The 25,920-nt window shown below is 43.2% G+C and overlaps 1 protein-coding gene across 5 annotated transcripts in view; it reads left to right on the forward strand.

Moving 5' to 3' along the window:
* Positions 1-24,932, forward strand: part of USP40 (ubiquitin specific peptidase 40) — a 94,222-nt gene extending 69,290 nt beyond the window's left edge. For 2 of the 5 annotated variants that reach the window (XM_060106089.1, XM_060106091.1), the window contains 10 exons: positions 165-229; positions 3,530-3,604; positions 6,485-6,611; positions 8,849-8,943; positions 10,242-10,360; positions 14,641-14,706; positions 16,975-17,185; positions 17,326-17,421; positions 21,608-21,702; positions 23,046-24,931. In XM_060106089.1, coding sequence (XP_059962072.1) covers positions 165-229; positions 3,530-3,604; positions 6,485-6,611; positions 8,849-8,943; positions 10,242-10,360; positions 14,641-14,706; positions 16,975-17,185; positions 17,326-17,421; positions 21,608-21,702; positions 23,046-23,157 — 1,061 coding nt within the window. In that variant the 3' untranslated portion in view covers positions 23,158-24,931. The other 3 variants (XM_060106088.1, XM_060106092.1, XM_060106087.1) reach the window with 2 other exon arrangements.
* Positions 24,933-25,920: the final 988 nt, after the last annotated feature.

Below are 25,920 nucleotides of genomic sequence, written 5' to 3' on the forward strand. Positions count from 1 at the left end.
TTAATTTTTTTCAGTCCCTGGAAGAGACAATTTACTTTAAAAATTAGTTAATACTTATTAGATCATATCCCATTTGATATTCATTTATCCAGAAGGGTCATTCCTGACAAACTCTTAAAACATTATTCTGAATTCTTTTTCATTTGATTTTGATTCCTTCATAGGAGACGCATGGCATTTACGAAAAATGGATTGGTGCTATGAAGCTGGGGAGGCTTTATGTGAAGAAGTAAGATTATTTCTATACATTTCATTTGTAAAGTGATTGTGTTTATTTTGTATTTTCATAAGGATACCACCCTACTCATGTGAATAAATTCTAGAGAAAGCTTTACTTTTTTTTTAGGATATACATATCCATATGTGGGTCTACTTTTTCCTTACTGCAGTTTTTTCATAGAGTCAGAGGGAAAGTTTCAGCTAAGTGGGAACATAACTAACATCTGTATTGAGTCTTCTTTTGATAAGAGAATATGTCTCTAGTAGTAGTTCTTCATTAACAGGCAGAGAACTACAGAGAACAAAAGACATTTGAACCAGTGAAAGAATTTGAAGATACACTCTGAATTTTGAAACCTGAATATTTTAATCTGAGAGTTTCTCTGTAAGTTAGTGGTGGCAGAATTCATCTTACCAACCAATCACTTACGCTCTGATTCAAACTGCATCTCTAAATCCAACCCAGACTCTTAGGGTACACTTAGGAGCAGTGTTATCACAGGATGTTTGGAATCTGGTTAATCTTCTTTTTTCTTCTTCTTCTTTTAAAAAATTTTTATTGAGGTGTAGTTGATTTACAATGTTATGTTAGTTTCAGGTGTACAGCACAGAGATTCGGTTAAATGTATATATTCTATTTTAGATTCTTTTCCATTAATAAGATATTGAGTATAGTTCCCTGTGCTGTACAGTAGGTCCTTATTGGTTATCTCTTTTATATACAGTCGTGTGTATATGTTAATCCCAAACTCCTAATTTATCCCTCCCCCCCTTTCCCCTTTGGTAACCATAAGTTTGTTTTCTATGTCTATGAGTCTATTTCTGTTTTGTAAATAAGTTCATTTGTATCATTTTTTTAGATTCCACATGTAAGTGATATCATACGATATTTGTCTTTCTTTGACTTACTTCACTTGGTATGACAATCTCTAGGTCCATCTGTGTTACTGCAAATGGCATTATTTCTTTTTTTAATGGCTGAGTAATATTCCACTGTATATATGTACCACATCTTCTTTACCTATTCATCTGTCAGTGGGCATTTAGGTTGTTTCCATGTCTTGGCTGTTGTATATCGTGACACTGAACACTGCAGTGTATGTATGTTTTCAAATTAGCGTATTCTCCAGATATATGCCCAGGAGTGGGACCACTGGATCATATGGTAGCTCTATTTTTAGTTTTTTAAGGAACCTCCATAGTGTTCTCCATATTGGCTGCACCAATCTACATTCCCACCAACAGTGCAAGAGGGTTCCCTTTTCTCTACACCCTCTCCAGCATTTATTATTTTTTATTTTTTAAAATAAATTTATTTATTTATTTTTGGCTGCACTGGGTCTTCATTGATGCGCGGGCTTTCTCTAGTTGCGGTGAGCGGGGGTGCTCTTCATTGCGGTGTGCAGGCTTCTCATTGCAGTGGCTTCTCTTGTTGCAGAGCACAGGCTCGAGGCATGTGGGCTTCAGTAGTTGTGGCACGCGGGCTCAGTAGTTGTGGCTCGCGGGCTCTAGAGCACAGGCTCAGTAGTTGTGGCACACGGGCTTAGTTGCTCCGCGGCATGTGGGATCTTCCCGGACCAGGGATTGAACCCGTGTCCCCTGCATTGGCAGGCGGATTCTTAACCACTGCGCCACCAGGGAAGTCCCTCTGGTATTTATTACTTACAGACTTTTTGATGATGGCCATTCTGACTGGTGTGAGGTGATACCTCACTGCAGTTTTGATTTGCATTTCTCTGATAATTAGCGATGTGAGCATCCTTTCGTGTTGGTTAATCATCTTATTGTTGCTCCAAGTAGCATCAGACCTCACAGTCCAAATCCATGGCCTTAGAAGTAGACCCAGAATAAAGCTTTTTGAGAAAGCTTAGACAATTGTGCTCACTCCCCTTCCCCCCAGTCTTTATCACCTGCTTTCTGTCCAGTGAGACAGTGGCATTGAACATCAACAGAGGTTGGTCTAAAGCAGGGCCCTCCGGGGAACAGTGCTTGCTGTGTAACAGTCGGGGACAATACAGAGAGGCTCCTCTTGAGTCCTGGCCAGGAATTTGACTGCCTCGAGTAAAAAGTGAACCTCAAAGAATCTTCAGGACATACAGTTTGGATGTCAAAAGAGTATATCTAGTCAAATGGTTTCCTTATTTTCTCCTCTTATTAATTCCCAAATCAGTATCAAACAGTTCATCTAAAAGCAAACTCATTACCCTCAGAACTGGCTCCACTTCCCAGATTTGCTTCTTGTCTTTCCCATCCTGATCTTTTTCAGCCTGAAATGTGGCTTACGCTACTTACCTTATATCCGTCATATTTGGTCTCAGCCTTCAATCAGTTTTTCCACTCCTTCTTGACCATTCCCACTGCCGACCTCCTGGTTCAAGCCCTGTTTTTTTGTTTTTTGTGTGTTTTTTTGCCTCTTAACTAAGTTTACTACAACTGGCTTCCCTGAGCCCATGTGTTCCTCACTTCAGTATGTCACAGGTGTGGCAGCTTAGATTGATCTTTAAAAACCCCCTTCGCAGAAATCGAGTGGCTTTTTTTTTTTTTTTTTTTTTTTTTTTTTTTTTTTGCGGTGCGCGGGCCTCTCACTGTTGTGGCCTCTCCCGTTGCGGAGTACAGGCTCTGGACGCGCAGGCTCAGTGGCCATGGCTCATGGGCCCAGCCGCTCCGCGGCATGTGGGATCCTCCCATACCGGGGCACGAACCCGTGTCCCCTGCATCGGCAGGCAGACTCTTAATCACTGCGCCACCAGGGAAGCCCAAGTGGCTTTTTTAAAGCAACTGAAAACTTTTTTTTCTGTTCCACGTCCCTTTGACCTGTGACCACCTTTCCAACCCAGTTTTCTTTCCCGTTACTCTCCAGCAGATACCTCCCATTCTAATTAATCTAGTCTCTTAGCTCTTCCCCAAAACAAGTCATACTGACTCTTGACTTAACCTTGACTTCGCCGTGTTCTTCTTTCCTTAAGAAGTTCCTTCTTGTTTCCTCTGGCTTTCCCAAATCCAGTCCATCTTTTAGGCTTAACTAAAATTTTATCTTCTGTAAGTTAATCTGTCATTTCTTATCTCATCCATCTCCCTTCCTTTAATCTTTTACAGTTCATAATTATACAGTTTTAATACATAATGATATATATATACTTTTTTATGGTTTTAGCTTATTTCCATCTTTTCAGTATCTGCTTCGTTATTCATTTACTTATCTTGAAAGGGTAATAGAGGCATAGGGTTTTTTTAAAAAGATCGAATGGTCTCTTTCTTCCTTTCAGAAGTCATAAGTGACAAAAAAGATTTTCACTTTCTGTATTCCCAGGATGCAGCACTGAAAGAACTTATGCTCTCTTCCGGGGACACTTTGCTTTTAATTGAAGGAAAACTTCCTCCTCTGGTAAGATTTTGCTCCTGAATAGATGTTTTGTAAATAACATTTACTATTTTATGATTGCAAGGATGATATGTTCTCATTGTATGAAAATGGGGAAATACAATCATAAAGAGAATAGAGTACTTACCCAAAATCCTACTAATCAGACAGCTACCATATTTTACATCATTATATATTTTCTTCCTATAAAGTCAAATTGTATGTACAATTTAATTTCCTACTTTTTATATTTTATTTTTTAACCTGACCATAAAATCCAGAAACAATCATTATATCCAATATTTGACTTAACCACAGTTTTATTCACCTATATCCCTGTTGTTCGGATTTTAGCTTGTTTTAAATTTTTTGTTCTTATAAATAGTAATAAATATAAATCCTTCTTAAGACAATTCTAAAGATGGAATTAACAAGCCAAATTGTTTTCCCAAAGAGTCGTACCAAGTTTACAGTCCTAATGTGGGTCTGTGAGAGGGCTCACACCACTGCTCTTCCATAGACACTGTGTATTACCACTTGGAAAAGCCATTACTTATTAGTTTGTTTTTGTTTTTGTTTTAATGTGGACACATGTAAAGATGAAAATGACCCAGAATTCCAGCATTCAGATAATCATTTGCTTATGATTAGAAAACTCAGACAGTGTAGAAGGCTATAAAATGATAAACAGAAGTTTCTCCCATATCTTTCTCTCCAGAAAGAGCCACAATAAACTTATTTTTCCTTGTGTATCCTTCCAAGAAAAAAATTATGCCTGTTTGTATGCTGAATGTAAATATGTGCGTATCCTTTTCAAAGTTTACATAAAGGGGGTCATATTCTATGCACTGTTTTATACCTTTTGTTTTTTGTTTGTTTTTATTCATTTAATATATCTTGAGGATCTCACATCAGCACATACAGACCTACCTTATTCTTTTTCATGACTTCATAGAATTCTGTTGTATTTTATACTGTGCTCTTTAAAGTTAATTTTTGAATTGATAATATTCATGATACAAAATTCAAAGTGTATAAAAAGCTGGGCCAGGAAAGGTATCCCCCATCCCTCCTGTCCCCCTGCCACTTGGGGTCCTCCTTCCACAGGCAGCCAGCTTCCTCTGTATCCTTCCAGAGGCACGTGCTTTTTAATGCACACACACACGTATGTATGTATATATACATAACATATATGTACACATTCATATGTATATACATATTTTTATTTACACAAATGATTATAAGCTTGACACCCTATTCTGCACCTAGCTTTTTTCATTACCCCCATATATATATGATATGATATGCCATATCAGTACCCATAAAGTTATCTCATTCTATTTGATATTTATGGAGGTACCATGATTTATTTTTTAACCAGTCTCTTTTCAAAGAATATTTAGGTTGTATCCAGTCTTTGTTGATACAAATAACACTGCCAAAAATATCGTTTATTTGCCATTTTGCACATATGTATCTACAGGATATTCCTAGAATTGAAATCGCTTTGTCAAAAGTTATGGCCTACCGTAATATAACCAGTCTTCTGAAGAGGGACCTTGAGGTTGTTTCATGGTTTTTGCTACCATAAATGATTTACAGTGAATATCTTTGTACGCATGGGCTAGTATATCAGAAGGTAAAATCCTAACCATGGAATGGCTGGGTTGGTCAAAGGGCTCAGGCATTTTAAATTTTGACAGCACCAAATTACCGTCCAGAAACTTCGCAGCAGTTTATACTCCTGGAACCAATTAACAGGAGTTCAGGTTTACTTACAGTTTCACCAATGTAGAATATTATTAGACTTTCTGGTTTTTGACAAGTGAAAAAAAATGGAGTTTTTTGCTCTGATTTACATTTATTTATTTACTGCGTGGAAGTTGAGTATTTATTAATCTTCACCAATTTGATAAACAGAAAAATATTCTCATTTTAATATGCATTTCTTGAAATACACATTTAAAATACTTTACATGTTTTTTTTTTCACATTCTCATCTTCTGTTGTTGGAAATTGAGCACTGTAATAGCAACTGATCTTTCATTTAGTAAATCTATTCAAGTTCTTTACCCACTCAAAAAAGGGATGGAGAAGAACCAGTTAAATTAGTAAAACTGAAATTACAGAATGTGTTTAAGGAGATGAGTTTATTTCATGTAGTTGGTATATAGGAATGCACCTTAGATCAGTAGGTTGTTGGATCTCTATAAAGTTCCTTTAGAAACTTTTATAAATAAAAACTGCATGTAACTGGTGCTTGTGCTATGGTGCTCTTACAATGACTAAAAACATTTATATAGTTTGTTCTGTCAAATGTTTTGTTAGTTTATTTATACTTTTCACTTACTGTAGCTACTAAGATAAAGAACAGGGACTTCCGTGGTGGCGCAGTGTATAAGACTCCACGCTTCCAGTGCAGGGGGCCCGGGTTTGATCCCTGGTCAGGGAACTAGATCCCACATGCATGCTGCAACTAAGAGTTTGCATGCCACAACTAAGGAGCCCTGGAGCCACAACTAAGACCCAGTGCAACAAAATTTTGAAAAAGAAGATATAGAACATTGGTCCCAGTCATCCTAAAGACTGATTTTTATGATTTTAAACTTTGATTGTAAAAACAGTAAGCAAGTATAATACATGACAGTTAATACATGTATCTTAAGGAAAAATAAATTCAGGAACATTTTCTGTATCAGGATGTTTCTTTCTGGGAATTCCCTGGTGGTCCAGTGGTTAGGACTCCTTGCTTTCACTGCCGAGGGCACAGGTTCTATCCCTGGTCAGGGAACTAAGATCCCACAAGATGCCTGGCATGGCCAAAAAAAAAAAGTTTCTTTCTGTGGAAGTAGAAGTTGACTTAATCTATGTGCATCACAGCAGTTGGAAATCTCCATTCCTCAGGGTTTCCTGAAGTTGCCCATCTGGTGGTACCAGCCACGGGGTCCCTTGCATCACTGGAAGAGTCATCAGGACCAGAAAAACTGTACCTTTTCTCAAGGCGGGGTCTGGAGAGCTAATTCCATCCAAGGTGAGAACACAACAGAATTACATCAGCCAGTGTGTCATAAAGAAAAGTAAAATGATTGCTTCTGCTGAGAGGCAACTGAAATATGTATTTTTTAAATATAAGGTTGAAAATCAACATCTATTCCATAATTCATAGTATAATAATAATACCATCCATCCTATTTTTATACAGTGGTTTGTAACCTCTATAAAATACCATCTTTCTTTTTTTGGCTTTCCCTTTCATTTGCCATCTGTTACTTTTATTATCATTATTATTATAGCAATATATTACATTTTTTCAAGGAATTGTTACATAATATCACCTCTCAAGCACCTCATGGCAATAGGAATAGCGGCCCCAGTTATTGTAACAGACTAAGACTTTGAAGCTTCAGTCGCTTCCAGTGACTTCCCTGCAGCCCCAAGGGGCGGAGAGGCAGGGCTGGAGTCCAGACCCCAGGCAGCTCCTGTTCTTTTTGCTGCCGCCACCCAGGAGCTCCTTCAAGGGCGTTCCAGCTCACTGACTTCTGAGAAGACTCACAGACAGGGTATAAACATATCGTTTCACTCTGTCTAAGTTTCTTCTCCACAGGCAGAATTCAGCACACACGTCATGATGAGCAAAGGCAGGGAGTTTGAACTGCCATTGTAAAAAGTGGGTTTCCACTTCATTATAAGAAGATACAGGGACTTCCCTGGTGGCGCAGTGGTTGAGAGTCCGCCTGCCGATGCAGGGGACTCGGGTTCATGCCCTGGTCCGGGAGGATCCCACATGCCGCGGAGCGGCTGGGCCCGTGAGCCATGGCCGCTGGGCCTGCGCGTCCAGAGCCTGTGCTCCGCAACGGGAGAGGCCACAACAGTGAGAGGCCTGCGTACCGCAAAAAAAAAAAAAAAAAAAAAGAAGATACAAGTTAATCTCCTTTGTAACTGTAGATAAAGAGAATATATTTTTAGTAGGACCAAGTTTTTATATTTTTTTCCTTTTATCATGCTTAATTATTTAGCTTTTTTAATGCCTTGAAGTATTATATATTTATAGTTCTTTTTATCTGTTAAAATTCAGTACTGAAACTAACATAAATGATCTCCTTACTTTTTGAAGTTAGGATTATATGTATAGAGCAATAAAATACTTCATGTTGAATTAGCTATGAAATTGGCATTATTATTTTTTGTTTGAGTTATATTAGACATGTTAAACAATTCTAAAAATGATTTTGTGATAGAATAATAGTTACAACTTAGAAAGCAGTGTGTTTCTCCATGAAAGTAAAGAAAACAGTTCATTTTTTTGGTAGTCCTTCTGTATCACAACATACGGCAAATATTTTTATTTCTGAGAATTTCCTAAAAGTGTCTTTCAGGTAATACCAGCTTACAGCATCCTTAAGACACAAGAAGGACCACTCATGAAGAGAGCTTTTTTACTTAATTTACTTATAATTAATTTTCTATTATGTATTAGCAGTGTGCCCAGCAGTAAGCAAAGACATTTAACTAAAGCAAAAATGAGTCAAATTACTGATTTCAAATTTAGTTATCAACTTTTATATCCAGAGTTTTATATGAGAGAGCATTTTGTTTTCCCCTTTTTAGAACAAATATAGAAAGGCCTTCATATTGTCAAGAATTCTTTCAGTCAGTAAACATTTATTGGGCATTTATTGTGTGGCACCCACCATTCCTGGCACTGGAGAGACAAACAAGATAGATGACCTGTTCTCTCTTGAAAATCATATTCTGTAGAGGAGACAGATTAAATTAAAAAAAAAAAAAATATATATATATATATATATATATATATATATATATATATGTAAAAAAACACATGCATACACACAAGAAAACAGACAGACAAAAGAGTAACAAGTTGGGACAAGTGTTACGAGAGAGAAACAGGTTAAATAAAAGATGAGAGCAGGGCAGAGTATCCAACCAGCAGAGTCCTCTTTGAGGAGGGAGAGGGTGTGGGAAAGAGCATTCCAGGTAGACAGCACATGTGTAAAATTCCTCACAGCCATCCTAGTGAGAAGACCTGGTGCTGTGCCCACAGCATGCTCCCTGGCTGCCCATCTACTGGGTCCTGCTTCCTCCCTGTGAAGTCCTGAGGGGCTGACCCGAGGAATTCAGATTCTGAGTTGCTTGGATGGAATTGTACTAAACCCGTTTGCAGTATCAAAACGTGGCCTGTATTTCAGAAATAAGAGCTAAGTACGTCTAAAGCGCCTGTCAAACGTCTTGCTCTGTCCTTTGCAGATGCTCCCAGTGACGCACATGCAGAAGTTTCCCTCCGCTACTTGGGAGACGTTGAAATCTCAGAAGATGCTACCTTGGGGGAGCTGAAGTCTCAGGTCAGCCTTCCTCCTGCAGCATACCTTAGTGGTGATCTGGCTGCTTCCAGTGAGATATTAATATATTCTTCTATTTCCTTTTCCCTCAATTACAGTCTGTTCTGATAGGGCATGTGTTATATGCCAGGTTCAGTGGTGAGTACCCAACAGGCCACACCCACATGTTGCTCAGACAGCTCCCTGGGTTGGTTTCTACCAGTTGCCTGTGGCTTTCATTTATCCCCTCTCTGACAGGCATGCTGCGCTTTCATTTGAAATCTCCTCAGTGACTTGCAGCTTATGTTCATTTTGATTTTTTAGGGAAACATTTGTTGGAACATTTGTAAAGCATTCACTTTACTCCTTTATTTACATTGTTTTTGTGTCATTGTGATTCATGTGTTAAATGTTGTTAGTAAAAGCTGTGTTGTCAGTTGCCCAGGAGGTCAGAATATCAGGTTTATGTTAGGATGTTAAACTAGATACTGTATTGTTTTCCTGGACATTAATACTCACAGACAGTGTTCTGTCCAAATGGAAAGGCTGGGTTGAATACAACACAAAATGCTTAAGAAGCATCTTATTCTCACTGGATTAAAATGAGCATCCCTTCTTGCTCTTAAAGGAAAAAGTGTAGGTGCATGTAAGGTGACTTCTGTGTGTCTTCAATATCTGAAATACCTTCCTCAAAAAAAACAAATGGTCTTATTCTAATAAGAACAAGTAGAGACTTTTTTTCTTATATTAGATTAAAAGATACAAAATTGCTGTTTCTAGATTTAAAACGGATGAATATTGGCCATTTTATATACTACAGCCTAAGTATATAAATAGTTATCCACCCCTACAGAATTAGTCCAGTGGTTTGGGCCTAGCATTTGGATCCAGAGATTCTGAAATATTTCAAAATCAGAAATTATTTCCATGGCAGAGCAAACTTTGTTGAATTATATTAGCACAGATGGAAGTTGAAGATGAGTCCTTGCTTTTATTAGAGAGGCCTCTGCTCTTGAGTTATAGTCATATGGAAATTAAAGTTTCATTTTCTAAAACATAATCCTTGAAAAGGAGCTTTTGGCTCAGATTTAGAAACAGAAAAGTCACTTATCTCTCAGGCTGATTGCAGTAGGGAGGAATACAAAAATTACTCAGGGTTAATTTCATTTAAACGATATTCCTGTGGATTTTTTTGTAGATATTATCATTACCTAAGATACTCTTTCCCTTAAATGTCATTGTTTGTGTAGCGCTTCATTTTTTTTTTTCCTAAAGCAGTCTGTTTTTAAGAGTGCTTTTTCCGATGTCTGTTTCTTTTCTAGGCCATGACCTTGCCCTCCTTCTCGGAGTTTTCCATCCCATCGCCCGCCTTCCTTAGAGCCTGGACGGTGGAAAGTAGGCGCCCCGGCAGGCTCTTACGAGTCCACTATCAGCAGCTCAGGTACGGTTCTCAGTGAACGCTCCCCAACAGCCCGTTCTAGGTCATTCCACATTTGTCATGTTGTTGATACTTTTTACCGTAAATTAAACTCTGAGACAACTTCAGTTTCTCATATTAAGTATAAATGTAGTTTCATCTGTTTTTACTATGGTCCAGAGACTGTGAACAAAATTTTGATTGTTTTTCCCCCCAGCTTTATTGAGATATAATTGCCATATAACACTTTATAAATTTAAGGTGTACAACCTATTGATCTGACAGACATATATTGCAGAATGATTACCACCATGGCATTAGCGAATAACCTCCATCACATCATATAATCGCCATTTCCTTTTTGTGAGAACATTTAAGATCTACTTTCTTATTAGCAACTTTCAAGTATATAATTCAGTGTTATAAGATGAATATGTTCTGGGGATGTCATGTACAGCATGTTGATATAGTTTATAACTGGAAGTATGTACCCTTTGACCAACATCTCCCCTTTACAGCCAGTCCCAGTCCCTGGTAACCACCATCCTAGTCCCTGTTTCTATTAGTTCAGCTTTTTTAGATTCCACATATAAGTGCTATCATACAGCAGTTGTCTTATCTCACTTAGCATAATGCCCTCAGGGTCCATCCATGTTGTCTCAAACAACAGGATGTCCTTCTTTCTTATGACTGAATGATATTCCTTTGTGTGTGTATGAATGTGTGTACACTACATACATACACCACATCTTTATCCATTCATTGGTTAACAGACACTAGGTTTTTCCATATCTTGCCTACTGTGCATAATGCTGCAATGAACATGGGAGTGCAGATAATCTCTTTGAGATCCTGTTTTCATTTCCTCTGGTGAGGTACCCAGAAATGGGATTGCTGGATCATATGGTAGTTCTATTTTTAATTTTTTTTTTTTTTTTTTTTTTTTTTTTGCGGTATGCGGGCCTCTCACTGTTGTGGCCTCTCCCGTTGCGGAGCACAGGCTCCGGATGCGCAGGCCCAGCGGCCATGGCTCACGGGCCCAGCCGCTCCGCGGCATATGGGATCCTCCCAGACCGGGGCACAAACCCGTATCCCCTGCATCGGCAGGCGGACTCTTAACCACTGCGCCACCAGGGAGGCCCTATTTTTAATTTTTTGAGGAACCTCCATACTGTTTTTCTATAGTGGCTGAACCAAGTTACATTCCCACCAGCATTGAACAAGGGTTCCCTTTCCTCCACATCCTCAGAAACACTTGCTATCTCTTGTCTTTTTGATGATAAGCATTCTAACAGGTGTGAGATGATACCTCATTGTGGTTTTGATTTGCATTTCCCTGATGATTAATGATGTTGAGTACCTTTTCATGTACCTGTTGGCCATTAGTGTGTCTTTAAAAAAAAGAAGTCTGTTCACGTCCTCTGCCATTTTTAAATCAGATTGTTTGCTTTTTGCTATTGAGTTGTATGAGTTCTCTATATACTTTGAATATTAACCCCTTAGATTTGCAAATACTTTCTGCTGCTTCATAGGTTGCCTTTTCATTTTGTTGATGGTTTCTTTTGCTGTGCAGAAGCTTTTTATTTTGATGTAGTCCCACTTGTTTATTTTTGCTTTTATTGCTTTTGCTTTTGGTGTCAAATCCAGAAAATCATTGCCAAGGCTGATGTCAAGGAGCTTACTCCCCTGTCTTCTTCTAGGAGTTTTACAATTTCAGGTCTTAACGTTCAAATCTTTTAATCTGTTTTAAGTTGATTTTTGCATAAGGTGTAAGATAGGGGTCTAGTTTCGTTCCTTTGCATGAGACTGTCCAGTTCCCCCCAGCACCATTTATTGAAGAGAATCTTTTCCCCATTCTGTGTTCTTGGCTCCTATGTCATAAATTAATTGACCATATATGCATGCGTTTATTTCTGGGCTCTCTATTGTGTTCTTTTTTTTCTTTGGCCATGCTGTGTGGTATGCGGGATGTTAGTTCCCTGACCAGGGATCGAACCTGCGCCCCCTGAAGTGGAAGTGAGGAGTCTTAACCACTGGACCACCAGGGAAGTCCCTCTTTTGGGTTCCATTGATGTATGTGTCTTTGTTTATGCCGGTACTATACCGTTTTGATTACTGTAGCTTTATAGTATAGTTTGAAATGAGGAAGCATGATGCCATCAGCTTTATTCTTCTTTCTTTTTTTAAATTTATTTTTATTTATTTTTTGGCTGTGTTGGGTCTTTGTTGCTTTATGTGGGCTTTCTCTAGTTGTGGCGCGAGGGCTTTTCATTGCGGTGGCTTCTCTTGTTGCAGAGCACAGGCTGTAGGCGTGCAGGCTTCAGTAGTTGTGGCTCACGGGCTCTAGCGTGCAGGCTCAGTAGTTGTGGCGCACGGGCTTAGTTGCTCCGCAGCATGTGGGATCTTCCCAGACCAGGGCTCGAACCCGTGTCCCCTGCATTGGCAGGCAGATTCTTAACCACTGCGCCACCAGGGAAGCCCTGTTCTTTCTTAAGAAAAGATTGCTTTGGCTATTCAAGGTCTTTTGTGGGTCTATACCAATTTTAGAACTGTTTTTTCTATTTCTAATTGAAAAATGCTTTTGAAATTTTGATAAGGATTGCACTGAATTTGTAGATTGTTTTGGGTAGTATGGACATTTTAACAATGTTCTCCCAATCCATGACGATGGAATAGCTTTCCATTTATTTGAATCTTCAGTTTCTTTCATCAGTGTCTTATAGTTTTCAGCATACAGATCTTTTACCTCCTTGGTTAAATTTATTCCGAAGTATTTTATTCTTTTTGATGCTGTTGGAAATGGGATTGTTTTCTTAATTTCTCTTTCTGATAATTTATTGTTGGTATATAAAATGCAGCTGATATTTATATATTGATTTTGTATCCCACAACTTTACTGAATTCATTTATTAGTTTTAACAGATTTTTGGTGGAGACTTTAGAGTTTTCTATAAATATGATCATGTAATCTGCAGATGGAGACAACTTTACTTCATCCTTTCCAATCTGGATGCCTTTTATTTTTTTTCTTGTCTAATTGCTCTGTCTAGCGCTTCCACCAATGTGTTGCATATGAGTGGCAAGAGTGGGCATCCTTGTCTTATTCCTGATCTCAGAGGAAAAGCTTTCAGCTTTTCACCATTGAGTATGATACTAGCCATGGGCTTTTCACATATGGCCTTTATTGCATTGAGGTACATTCCCTCTATATCCAGTTTGTTGAGAATTTTTAACGTGAAAGAATGTCAAATGCTTTTTCTGCATCTGTTGAGATGATCATATGATTTTCTTCCTTCATTCTGTTAACATGGTTGTATCACACCAATTGATTTGCGAATGTTCAACATCTTTGCATCCCTTGCAGAAATCCCACTTGATCATGGTGTATGATCCTTTTAATGTACTGTTGAATTTGGTTTGCTAATATTTCTTTGAGGATTTTTGCATTTATGTTCATCAAGGATATTGGCCTTTAATTTTCTTTTCTTATAATGTCCTTGGTCTGGTTTTGATATCAGGGTAATGCTGGCCTCATAAAATGAGTTTGGAAGTGTTCCCTCCTGTTCTGTTTTTTTTTTTTTTTTTGGAAGAGTTTGGGAAGGATTGGTATTAATTCTTCTTTTGGTAGCATACATCAGTAAAGCCATCTGGTCCTCAACTTTTTTTTGTTAGGAGGTTTTTGATTACTGATTCAATCTTTTTTTTTTCCCTTAATGAATTTATTTATCTTTGGCTGTGTTGGGTCTTTGTTGCTCCACGCAGGCTTTCTCTAGTTGCAGCGAGTGGGGGCTACTCTTCGTTGCAGCGTGTGGGCTTCTCATTGCAGAGCACAGGCTCTAGGTGTGCAGGCTTCAGTAGTTGCAGCACGTGGGTTCAGTAGTTGTGGCCTGCAGTCTCTAGAGCGCAGGCTCAGTAGTTGTGGCTCATGGGCTTAGTTGCTCCGAAGCATGTGTGATCTTCCCGGACCAGGGCTTGAACCCATGTCCCCTGCATTGGCAGGTGGATTCTTAACCACTGTGCCACCAGGGAAGCCCCCGATTCAATCTTCTTACTCATAATTGGTCTGTTCAGATTTTCTGTTTCTTTATGATTCAATCTTGGTAGGTTGTATGTTTCTGGGAATGTATCCATTTCTTCTACGTTGTCCAATTTTTTGGTGTATAATTGTTCATGGTAGTTTCTTAAATTTTGAGTGTTCTTATATGGTATAATATTTCACTTAAGAATACTTGAAATTGGTTAGAAAAAACTGAAAATATTAAGTGATATGTCATTTAATATTATCTTGTTTCATTTGTTATCAGGGAATATAAATTGGGACGGAGAACTGAGATCTGCTTAGAGCCCCTTCAGAAAGAAGAAGACTTGGGGTAAGGTGTCCTACTACACATGCAAAATTATACACTTGGCTGATCCCAGTGGATAGTTTCTTTACTATCGATTAAGGTGTTAAATTTTTAAGTGTTTTTTCCACTGCTTCTAAGGAGTCTGGCAACTTAAAACAGATTGTGTTCTAGAAATGTGTTTGTATGTCTGGTGTCTAGATCTTAGAACTCATTTTTCCATAAAGACAGAATTTTTCAGTAAGTCCCAATGCATGTTGAACCCATAATGATCTTGAAGTATAAGCAAGGTGCTCATCCCAAGCTCTTATCAGTGCCTACAGACAGTCTGTTGTCCAACCAAATGACAGTTAACACCTGACATGCTGCCCCTTATCCTACTTTTTTCATCCTAATATCACCTGACGTACACTTATTGAATTATCAATTATTATCTGTCTCCCACTACTAGATTGTAAGTTTTTTGAGAGTGAGCACTTTGTTTTTTGGTCACTGCTGCATCCCCAGTACCTAGGACAGTGCCTTTGTCATAGTCAATAATTATTTATGGAATAAAGAAGCACCCCAAAGTTGTCCACGTTCAAACCTACCTATTGTTTTTTTCATTATAGGACATTCTTTTATAAGACATTTTTGTCAGTAACACCAAATATTAAGATTCCTTTTCCCTGATGTGACATGATGATGCTTGTTGCCCTCCTGTTGTATAACAACTCTACTCTTTCAACCATGTGACCTTCATTTGATCCCACTGTTTTATAAGAATGCATTCTTAATGCAAACTGTATTACTAGGAGTAGTTTCCTGGAGGGGAATTTCTGGATCAAATGGTATGGACATTTTAAACCTCTTATTTGTTAAATTCCTTTCCAGGTAAGTTATACCATTATGTTTCCACAAGCTGTGTTTCTAAGTATTTATTTCACCTCACCATCAAACCGTCATTGAATGTTGTCATTGTTTAAATGTTTGCTAAATTGATAAATGAAAAATGGTTATCTTGTCTCATTTGCTTCAATGCTTTGATTGCTAGTAAGATTAGGGCGTTTGTTCAAAGGCTTGTAAACCATTTGTATTTTGTGAGTGAGTGAATCGTTTCATATATTTCGCCTGTTTTTTGTGGGGTCTTAGAAAAAAGTCTAATTTGTGTGAGCTCTTTCTATAGTATAGAATATCATGTTACATAATATAAATGCACCCTGACCCTGCCACGTTTGTCGTGAGCAGTGTCCTTTTGAAGACCAGGCTGTGCACTTCCTTAGCCCCCTTCCCCATCCACACTTCTGTCCCTGACTGACCTCCGGAGCACTCTTGCCCCCCCTCAGCGAGGACCCTGGCTCCTCGTGGTCTTCACCCAGACTCTGTCACCTCCTTGGCAGCTCCTGCATCTACACTGACCACACTTTGTATGCTCTGGTACCTCAGCTCTGCTCACGGACCTCAGCAACACCTACACCCTCTCAAAAATTCCTTCTTGATCACAGTCCCCCGCTTTCAGTCCAATCTCCTAATTCACTGGGCCCTCGCTCTCCCTGCGTTGCCTGTTTCCTCCAATTGTGTTACCCTTTCTTTCGATAAAAACACCAGTATAATAGAAACAGCATTAAAATCGTTCATTGTCTCACCATCCTTAAAGTTTCCATTTCTCCGCTCCACCGTCCAATTCTTATCTGTAGTTTTTATTTCACGTCCTATCTAAAACAATCTCCATACATCTAAATTTCTTTCCGACCTTTCTGAATGTTTCTCCTCTTTCTCTTCCTTCAAGGACCTCTTATCTGTGCTCATCTCCTGCAAAGGTTTCCTTTGCTCTTACAACTACACCCATCATCTTCTCTCCCTAACTCTAAGCCCTCAGTTTCTTCTCCCTGGCTAAGTTTTCTGCCAGCTTCACAGACTCTGGCTCTGAAATCAGCATTTCCTAGGAAGTCGCCGTAGCGGGAAACCCCTCTTCCCTTTCAGCGCCGGGATAGCCCTGCTGGCCCTTCCAGCTGTCTCCAGTCCTCTTCCCTCCGTGCCCCACCGAGGAACTTCTTCCTCCGCCTTCAGCCTTGCCTGCTCCCTCCCCAGGGACTCTGCTGAGGACTCAGAATGGGAGCTCACCTCCATTCTGGGTCAGGATTGAAGGAAATCAAAGTAAAGGTTTCCCACTAGCATTCAGGGTTTAAGGGAAATCTCTCCTTATAAAAAAACCCAGAAGAGTCAGAGGAGAAGCTTTGCCATTCACACCTGCCGTAGTTATTGCATGTTTCCCATTTTGTTGTAAATCTGACATGTGACTGTTTTCTGATGCAGCCCCCAGCATGTGCTGCTGAGGACACAGATGCGCCTCCCTGGCAAGAGGGCATATGCCTTGCCCGTGGACTTGGTGTGGGACACTGCCCGAGGCTGGACGGCCGGCTCCCTGAGGCATCGAGTGGCCAATTTCTATTCTCTTCCTGTGGAGAAAATTGAAATTGCCAAATACCTTCCTGAAAAGTTTGAGTGGCTTCCAGTACCTAGCTGGGTAAAGTTGTGGGGCTTCCTTGGGGAAATCGGGCCTCACTGGCATAGTGAATAATTAACTGCAGTTTTCCACAGACAGGGAATTTAGTAAGAATTTGAGATTGAGTTTTCTTTATTCAACATACTTAAATTTTTCTGTAGAACCAGCAAATTACCAAGAGGAAAAAGAAGAAAAAGCAAGATAATTTGCAGGGGGCGCCTTATCACTTGAAAGATGGAGATACTATTGGCATTAAGGTACGTTTTTAACAGTAAACTTACCACTTTGACAAAACACCAGAATCAAATGATTTTATAGAGAAGTTTTATCAGATCTTCAAGGCATAGATAATCCCATTTTATATAAATTGTTTCAAAAAGTGGGGGAAAAAAAGAGGGAAAGCAGACAACTCATTTTTTAAAATAAATAAATAAATAAATTTTATTTATTTATTTATTGGCTGCGTTGGGTCTTCATTGCTGCGTGCGGGCTTTCTCTAGTTGCAGCGAGTGGGGGCTACTCTTCGTTGCGGTGTGTGGGCTTCTCATTGCGGTGGCTTCTCGTTGCAGATCACAGGCTCTAGGCGCACGGGCTTCAGTAGTTGTGGCACACGGGCTCAGTAGTTGTGGCTCGCGGGCTCTAGAGCGCAGCCTCAGTAGTTGTGGTGCACGGGCTTAGTTGCTCCGCGGCATGTGGGATCTTCCCGGACCAGGGATCGAACCAGTGTCCCCTGCATTGGCAGGCAGATTCTTAACCACTGCGCCACCAGGGAAGCCCCCAGAGAACTCATTTTATGAGGCCAGTAGACCCTCAATACCAAAACCTTAATTTTGGGTCTGACTTGAATGAAAATGCTCTGAAGTTTTATCACTAAGTGTGTTGCTGTAGGTTTTATGTAGGTACCTGTATTAGGTTAAGACATTTCCTTCCATTCCTAGTTTACTCTAAGTTCTTTTTTTTTTAAATCATGAATGAGCACGGGATTTTTTTTTTTTTTTTTTTTTTTTTTCGGTATGCGGGCCTCTCACTGTTGTGGCCTCTCCCGTTGCGGAGCACAGGCTCCGGACGCGCAGGCTCAGCGGCCATGGCTCACGGGCCCAGCCGCTTCGCGGCATATGGGATCCTCCCAGACCGGGGCACAAACCCGTATCCCCTGCATCGGCAGGCGGACTCTCAACCACTGCGCCACCAGGGAGGCCCAGCACCGGATTTTTAATATTAAATTTTTTATTCTGTGCTTTTTCTGCATCTGTTTAATTAGCCATATCATTTTTCTTCTTCAATCTGGTAATGTAGTGTTATTACATAAACATGTTCTCAACACTGAACCATCCTTGCATTCCTTGGACAAACCTACTTTGTTGTCATATAATAATATTTTTTGTATTAAGGGTGAATGATTTAAATCCTTAATTTAAGAATTAATAATTTATTAATATTAAATTATTGATTTATTAATAATTTGATTCTTAAATAATTTTTTTATATTAAGGAATACGTATTCCTTTAATCACCACTTCTGTTCAACATTGTACTAAAGAATGGGACCAATGTAATATGACCTTCCACCCAACGAAGAAAAGCAAATAAATAAAAATTGAAAGATAGGTAAAAGAAATTCTAAAAGGAAAATACAAAACTGTTCTTAGTTTTTCTACAGTCAAACCATCAGCTCTGTTTAAGAGATTTCAAAAGGTTGTAAGATCAACGTACATAAAATTGCAGGGTACCTGGGAATATGCCCAACAGAAAGACTTGTAAGCCCTTTTTGGAGAGTATTACAAAAATAGTGAGAGGCATTAATGCTTCAGTTAGATACAGAATCATATCATGTTCTTGGAAGGGAAGCCTCACAACAGTAAAAATATCAGTTTCCCCCACATCTACCCCCAGTGACTGACAAACCATGTAGATTAGATTAAAGAGAATAAATTCATGTGGAAGAGCAAAGGGCCAGAGAGCTAAGATATTTTTAAAGAACAAGATCGGGGTATTGCCGTACCAAGAATTGACTGATTACACATCTGTGGTGACCGTTTAGCTGTGGGGCAGGGGAAGAATTGAAACAGAATCACCCATATATATAGGGAAACTTGACAGGTATTTGAGGGCAACGTTACAAATGGATTATTCAATAGTTACGGTCGTAACTTTTATTTCATTTTCATAAAGAGGGTCGCCAAATTTGTGTAAGCTTCGGGCCCCATAAAATCCGTATCTACCTCTGCTCACACCTATATAACAATCAGCATGAAGACTTAAATGTGAAAAGCACTTCAACCATTAGAAGAAAAGATAATAGAAAAATTTTTATGACTTAGTTCAAGAAGGATTTCTTAAAGGAAAGGATCAATAAATTTGACTACAGTTGACCCTTGAACAACACGGGTTTGAACTGCGAGGGTCCAGTTATATGCAGATTTTTTTTCAATAAATACATACAGTACTACGTGATCTACAGTTGGTTGAATCCACAGGTGTGGAACCTCAGATACAGAGGCCTGCTCTGGACTTGAGCACCCCAGGAGTCTGGTTTCTGTGGCAAGTCCTGGAACCGGTCCCCTGTGAATACTGAGGGACGACTGAACGTTAAAAGTAAAACCTTCCTTTCACCAGAGGAGACCGTACAAAGTGAGAAAACAGGCCACAAATAGGAAAAGATACCTACAAGGATATGACCAACAAGGATTATTATCCAGAATATGTAAAGTACTTCTACAAATCAGTTACAAAAGAAGAATCTTTGCCCATCTCTCCCCTAACAAACACCCAGCAATTCCCAGAAAACGAAATGGCCAGAAAGCAGGTGAAAAGATGGCTTCCCAGGGACCTGCAAAATAAAGCCGGGAGCTGCTGGGCCAGACTCTTGGGTCTCCCGTGCAGCACTAGGAAGAGGGCCAAGTAGACCGCAGTTGGCGGTAAGGGCGCCCGTACGGTGCGGCCAAGGAATTCCACTTCAGATATAAATCCTAGAAACACCCATGTGTATGTGGAGATGTACAGAAATGTGCATTGAAGGGCTCTTTGATTTGTAATAGCATAGATTGGAAAGAACCGAAATTACCCTTAGAAAGGGAATACGTAAAATGGGAAACAGAAGTATTGATATGGTGGTAGAGAACACAGCAGATACAACAGATAAACCAGAGCTACAGATGTCAGTGTGAACATACATCCAATTATTTAGTGTTGAAAAAGAAAAAGTCACAGAACAGTCATTTATAGAAAGTATAAAACCAGGTAAAATGCTGAGGATTGCTGGGAGTCGTGTTCCTGTGTAGTGAAGACAAAAATGGGAACAATCACACCGAAGCCAGCGGAGCACCTACCTCTAGTGAGGGGAGGGGCATCAACAGACTGTGCCTCTTCCTTGAAAACTGAAAATGAAGCAAATATGGTAAAAGGTTAATACTATTAATAGGTAACTCACTGAGCATTTTGTATTTGCCAGGAGCCGTCCATGTATACATTTAATTCAGTTTTTCCTCATAACAACCGTAGAAAGTCGTGCCATCCTGAGCCGAAGAAAAGGCGGCCAGGGGGGCCCGTGGACAGGGTTCGCCGCGCCCACCTCCTGCCCCCCGAGAACCTGGGCATCTGTCCCAGGGTTTCCATATTTTCTCTGGTTTTGTGATGTTTCAGTTTTATAAAGCACATCATAAATAGCATTGGAACTAAAATTACACGATTTATCATGCCCCATTTATTGGAATAGAGATTATCATCTTTGTCGCAGTGTTTTTCCCACCTGAGAGCGGAGAAGCGGTGAAGCCCTCCTGCAGCCCTTCAGCTGACGGGTCAGACGCAGAAGGGCCACCGCCCCTGTAATCAGCATTAACTCTCCCAGATCCGCACTTGGGAACACAGCCAGTAACCCTGGGGTCCCTAACGTGGGGGTCTGGCAGGCCTCAGAATTGCCTTGTTGTGACACTTTCCTCCCGGGCACGTGTCCTCAGGGTTAGCATTTTGGCTGGTGGACGCTGACGGAGACCAGCCTGTGGGAGCAGCGGGGTCTGCGGTGAATCACAGTCTCTGACCGACTGTGAGTCCCGGGAAGGCAGAGGGAGCGCCTGCTCCGTGTAAAGCACCGGGGTGGCTCCGGGGAGATGCCAGGAAGCCCAGAAGCTCAGGGCGCAGCTAGGGAGGCGCAGGGGACGCAGACGGCAGGGTCGCACGGGCTGTAGGCGGCCTGTGCCTGCGGCCTCGGCTACCTCGGGACCCCTTGCCCACTCACTCGGGGAGCAGTGAACGGTAACCCCGCCTCAAGCGCCTCCGGCCACGAGCTCACTTTGTTTTCATCAAGCGCATCAGTTACTAATCTGGTTTATGTAAATTTGGATATCCCCTTCTGTCAATTTAGGTGATTGTTTTACACACATCTCTCTTAAACGTAGACTAAAAAGAGGTGTGAAAACATTGCTCATTCATTATTTTGAAATGCAGAATCTCCTGGTTGAAGATGATGATGATTTCAGTACAGTCAGAGATGACATTGAAAGAGAAAAACAGAAAGAGTTCGCTCTGGGGAAAAAGAAAAGGTAAGTTAGGGTCCTCACCTACGTGACAGATTCCACCGCGACCTCCAGGCGCTGGCGCTCCTGCTCTCTCTGGAAAGCTCCTGACTGAGGTGTGAAGAGAAACAGCGGAACCCTCCTCCGTGCCTGCGCTTGCCCACCTTCTCTCCATCACCTCCTAGAGAGGCTTCCTGGGGACCGTGCAGGAGGAACCCGGGCGCAGCTCCCTGCGAGGACGAGGCCCCTCCCCGAGCTCCGGGTCTCGTTCTCCCTCCGCCGGGGCCCTGTTCCTGCAGTCGGCCTCCCCCATCCCTGGGTCTCTTCCTTCGGACACCCGCCCTGGCTTGTCTAGGGTTCGGCTTCCTGACCCTGCTCCAGCTGTGTCCTCCTGCTGTCACCTCCATCGCTCTCCGCCCCGTCCGTCCCCTCCAGGCAGCCAGCCAGGTTGCTAACCCAGCCGACCCTCCCCTTGGAGGGAGCTCCCTCCCCATCCATCTTCCTCGCTCTGCTCTGCCTGAGTCACGTCACCTCGGGTGGGCTCGCTCCTTCGTCCTCTGTACACAGCCCAGCTCTCTCCTGGCCTCCAGACCACGTACACCTATCAGAATCTACTGGAACCTTCCACCAGTGCTGATACTTGAAACTCCACGTGCCTGGACCTGGCTCCCACCGCCGCGGTCCGCATAGTCATCACTCCGCAGGCCACACCAGGGGCGCGGGTGGTTGTCCTAATCTAGCCCCACCTCCAGTCTCCTGAGGTCTTGTGTCCTGTCCCCGTTCTAATTGCTTCTGGCTTGGTGGCCTCTCCTCTCTGCAGTAGCCTTTGAACCAGGCTGCCTGCCTGGTCCAGCCCCTGCTCACCTCAGCCTTCCTCTCCTCCCACCTCCCACAGCTTGGGTACCAAGTGTCAGGCGTTGTGACGGCAGCAAGAAGACATGCCCTCCGCCTGGCATGCAGGACAGGGAAGCGAGGGCCGGGGTGGAGGCGGTGTCCCCCAGGCGTGTGACCCTGTAACTATGTGCGGAGCTGGGCGTTTCAGACGTGAGCATCTGGGAAGGTCACGCTTGGATTGGGAAGGTGAAGCAGGAAAGACTGCGCTGCTCGGAGACACCTTCCCTCAGCAGCTGGGAAAAGCCCCGAGGCTGGACCGCTCTGTGGGGAGGGCGTGGGAATGCGCCCCGGGGAGGGGTACCCGGAGGCCCCTGAGGGAGCAATGCGGAAATGCTGCCCAAACTGCCAACGTGTGTCTCTGCGGCCCGCCCTGACTTGACCCTGAAAGTTGGAATGAGATGTGGAGTTACTCCTCGACCTGGTGGGGCCCTTGGCGTCTGGGATGTGACCCCATGATGGCCTCTCTGTCCCCGCAGCCAGGAAGCCCTTCGTGTGCAGAGTGGCAACGTCCCCTCTGGTGCAGAGACGCCCGCCCGCCCCCGTGGACCAGAAGCTTCTCTCTCCATCCACGTCAGGAGCTTCAGATAGCACAGGGCCTCCACGCTCCTGCTGCAGGTCCTGGCCCGTTTCCTGGTTTCTGCCTGGTGCGGACACGGACTGAGCGCCCTGCTTTGTCACGAGCAGAGGGGGTGCTCCATCGCAGGCCAGGCGAGTGCGCTTGCCACCCGCTCCGTGGCGCATCCCCCCGGGCTGGCACGGACCTGGCCGCGCCACAGGTGCCAACCGGCTGACACCCTCGCGCCAGCACTCAAGCCCCGCCACCATCTTTATACAAAAATTGACTGGTTTTGCATTAACTGCAGGCGTGGGTGACGTGCCACATGGCTCATCCCTGCACACCTGTCTCTAAAGTACACCTGCCCCACTCTCTCTCTCACGCTGTTCAGGTGACGCCTTTGGTATCTGTGGCCGCCCAGGCTCTGACAGCTCGGCCCACAGCAATGGGCTGGTCAGGCTCATGCTGTGACGTAAACAGGAGTCTGTTTTCTGGTCCCCAAACGGCACGTTTCCACTTTGGTCTGAGTTAGAAGTGGTTCTGAAGCGTTACCTCTCTTTCCGGGATGAGGAGACCGACGGGGCATCCTCTGAGGTCGGGTGCTGCTGGGGAGGGGGCGGCATGAGCTGGCGTCCAACCCGTGCTGTCTGTGGTCAGAACATTCTCTCCGGGGCCTCTTCCTTCTGGGAGCCTGACGGGGAGGCAGGGTCGTGGCAGACAAGCCTGGGAAGGGCTGAGGGGACAGTCCTGAGGAGCCTCGGTTAAAATGGGAAAAAAGAAAATGTGAACCAAGAGTCTTAATGCAGCATAGCTGGCTATCACATTTAAAAGATGTAAGTGGTATTTATGACAGCTGCGTCGCGTCCGTGTTACTGGGCTCAGTGATTGAGGACACCGGGGTGATTCACTTTCTCAAGCTCAGTCGGAAGCAGGAATTCCTGAGAAGATACAATAAATTCTTTACTTTCTCATACCTCAGTGATGCTTTATAGCGACTCTCTTGCTAAGTATGGTTATCTTCTTGATTTCACAGTTTTTCATCAGCCTTTTTTACCACTGATGATATTAAAATAGCTCTTCAGTGTAAGGGATGGAAAGGAAATGACACGTGGGCTAAGCCTCCGCCTGCACCACTGGCGTAAGGAAATTGCGTGAGTGTTGCTGCGCCCGCGCCGCTCTCCCGCAGGGCTCGCCACCGAGTGGGATGAATGCCCTGCGCCTCCCCCCTCCGTCCTCCCTCCTTCCCAACCGTGTCACCACCACTAGAAACTCTGGCCTCTGCGCGTGCGTCTGAAACTGTCGGCTCGCGAAGTACGTGCTAACTTGTATTGAGGCAGTCGTGCTTTAAGACATTGGACTTCGGCGAGTGCTTTCGGCCTCAGACACTAACTCTGTCTCAGGAGACGCGCACGTGGGGTCCAGACTCTCCAGACGCACCTGGCGGGCAGTGACGAGGCCGAAGTGTAAGCTCCCTGACTGACCGCCCCCCTGTGTCGAGGCTGTTGTGTCCCTTTTCCCGTAACTGACAGGGCTCCTTGGTGTGTCCCCTCACTCCACTGTAAGAAAACACGAATGTTCTAACTGAAAAGCCTTGCTTCTGAGAAGCCAGCGGCCTTGCTGGGCATCACCTACCACGACAGGCAGGGGTCGAGGTGCTGCGCGGTGTCCACGGTGAGCGGCCGGGGCCTCGGGTGGTCTCTGCTTGTTGGCTTGCTCCCCTCCTTCCTTCCTTCCAGTTCGGGGATGGAGTGGGGCTCCAGGGAGAGAGCTGTAAGAGTTTGTTAAAGAAAAAATAAACTTCAGTTTGTAACCTCCTGTCTCTGTGCGCTGACTGCTTCATGTTCTGGCCTTTTTCCCAAACGAACTTCAGATGCTAAGTCGCTGGGGTTTATGTTCAGAAATACCACTTCAGTACTGCTGCAGAAATAACAGAACTGTGTTTTGGTTTTCAATAAACTCAGACTCGTGGGAATAACTGTATTTGAAGAAACTGGAAGTGGTCTGGTTCTCTTTTCCTTCTAGGAAAATAGAACTGGCAGGGGTGCTTGTGTTACAGAAAACATATTTACTCAACTGTGACACTTTCCTGGCAAAAAGGGGAGGCGGGGCCCAACAAGTCCCTGATAACCCAGAATCCTGGCTCGGAGAGGTTAGCTTCCCTCTGACACAGACTTGGCTGTGAAGGGCCGAGTCCTGGGCCCCTCAGCCCGGCTGGACGGGAGACGCGGCAGCCGCGCCTTCCGTGCTCAGTCCTGCCCCATCAGTAAAAGACATGACCAATCACCGTGGGTGTGTGTATGTTCTGGGAAGGCACCACACTGCAGAGAGGAGGGTGAAGCCATGACAGCGACACACAAGCTAGTTAAAGGAAGAGACGTCTCCGCGCCCACCAGGGGCCCGATGCCTGCATCCTGGCTCAGGCTGCCTTGAGCGGACCTGACGCGCCCGCAGCTTCTCCCCCAGGGAGAAGGCGGCTCTAGTCCCGGGGTGGGGAGGCATCTTCCTATCAGCAGCCCCAACTCCCACAGCCCAGGGGCCGGGCCCTTGGGCCCACCGGCTCCTGCCCACAGCCTGGGGTCTGGGTTGGGCCCAACGGATGGAGCGCCTCGCGGTTCGGCCAGCAGCAGCTCAATGACAAGTGATTCGACTTGCAACCAGCGTACCGAGGGGGTGGGGACCACGATACAACGGCTCTTCTGGAAGTCGAGGCCACCCCAAGCGGTCACGGCCTCCACGGTGACGGGCGCTGCACAACCGCCCTGCCTGGCGCCGCGGAGGCCTGCCCGGCCCCGGGG

Source organism: Mesoplodon densirostris, chromosome 8 (genome assembly GCF_025265405.1).
Source record: "Mesoplodon densirostris isolate mMesDen1 chromosome 8, mMesDen1 primary haplotype, whole genome shotgun sequence".
NCBI classification, from domain to species: Eukaryota; Metazoa; Chordata; class Mammalia; order Artiodactyla; family Ziphiidae; genus Mesoplodon; species Mesoplodon densirostris.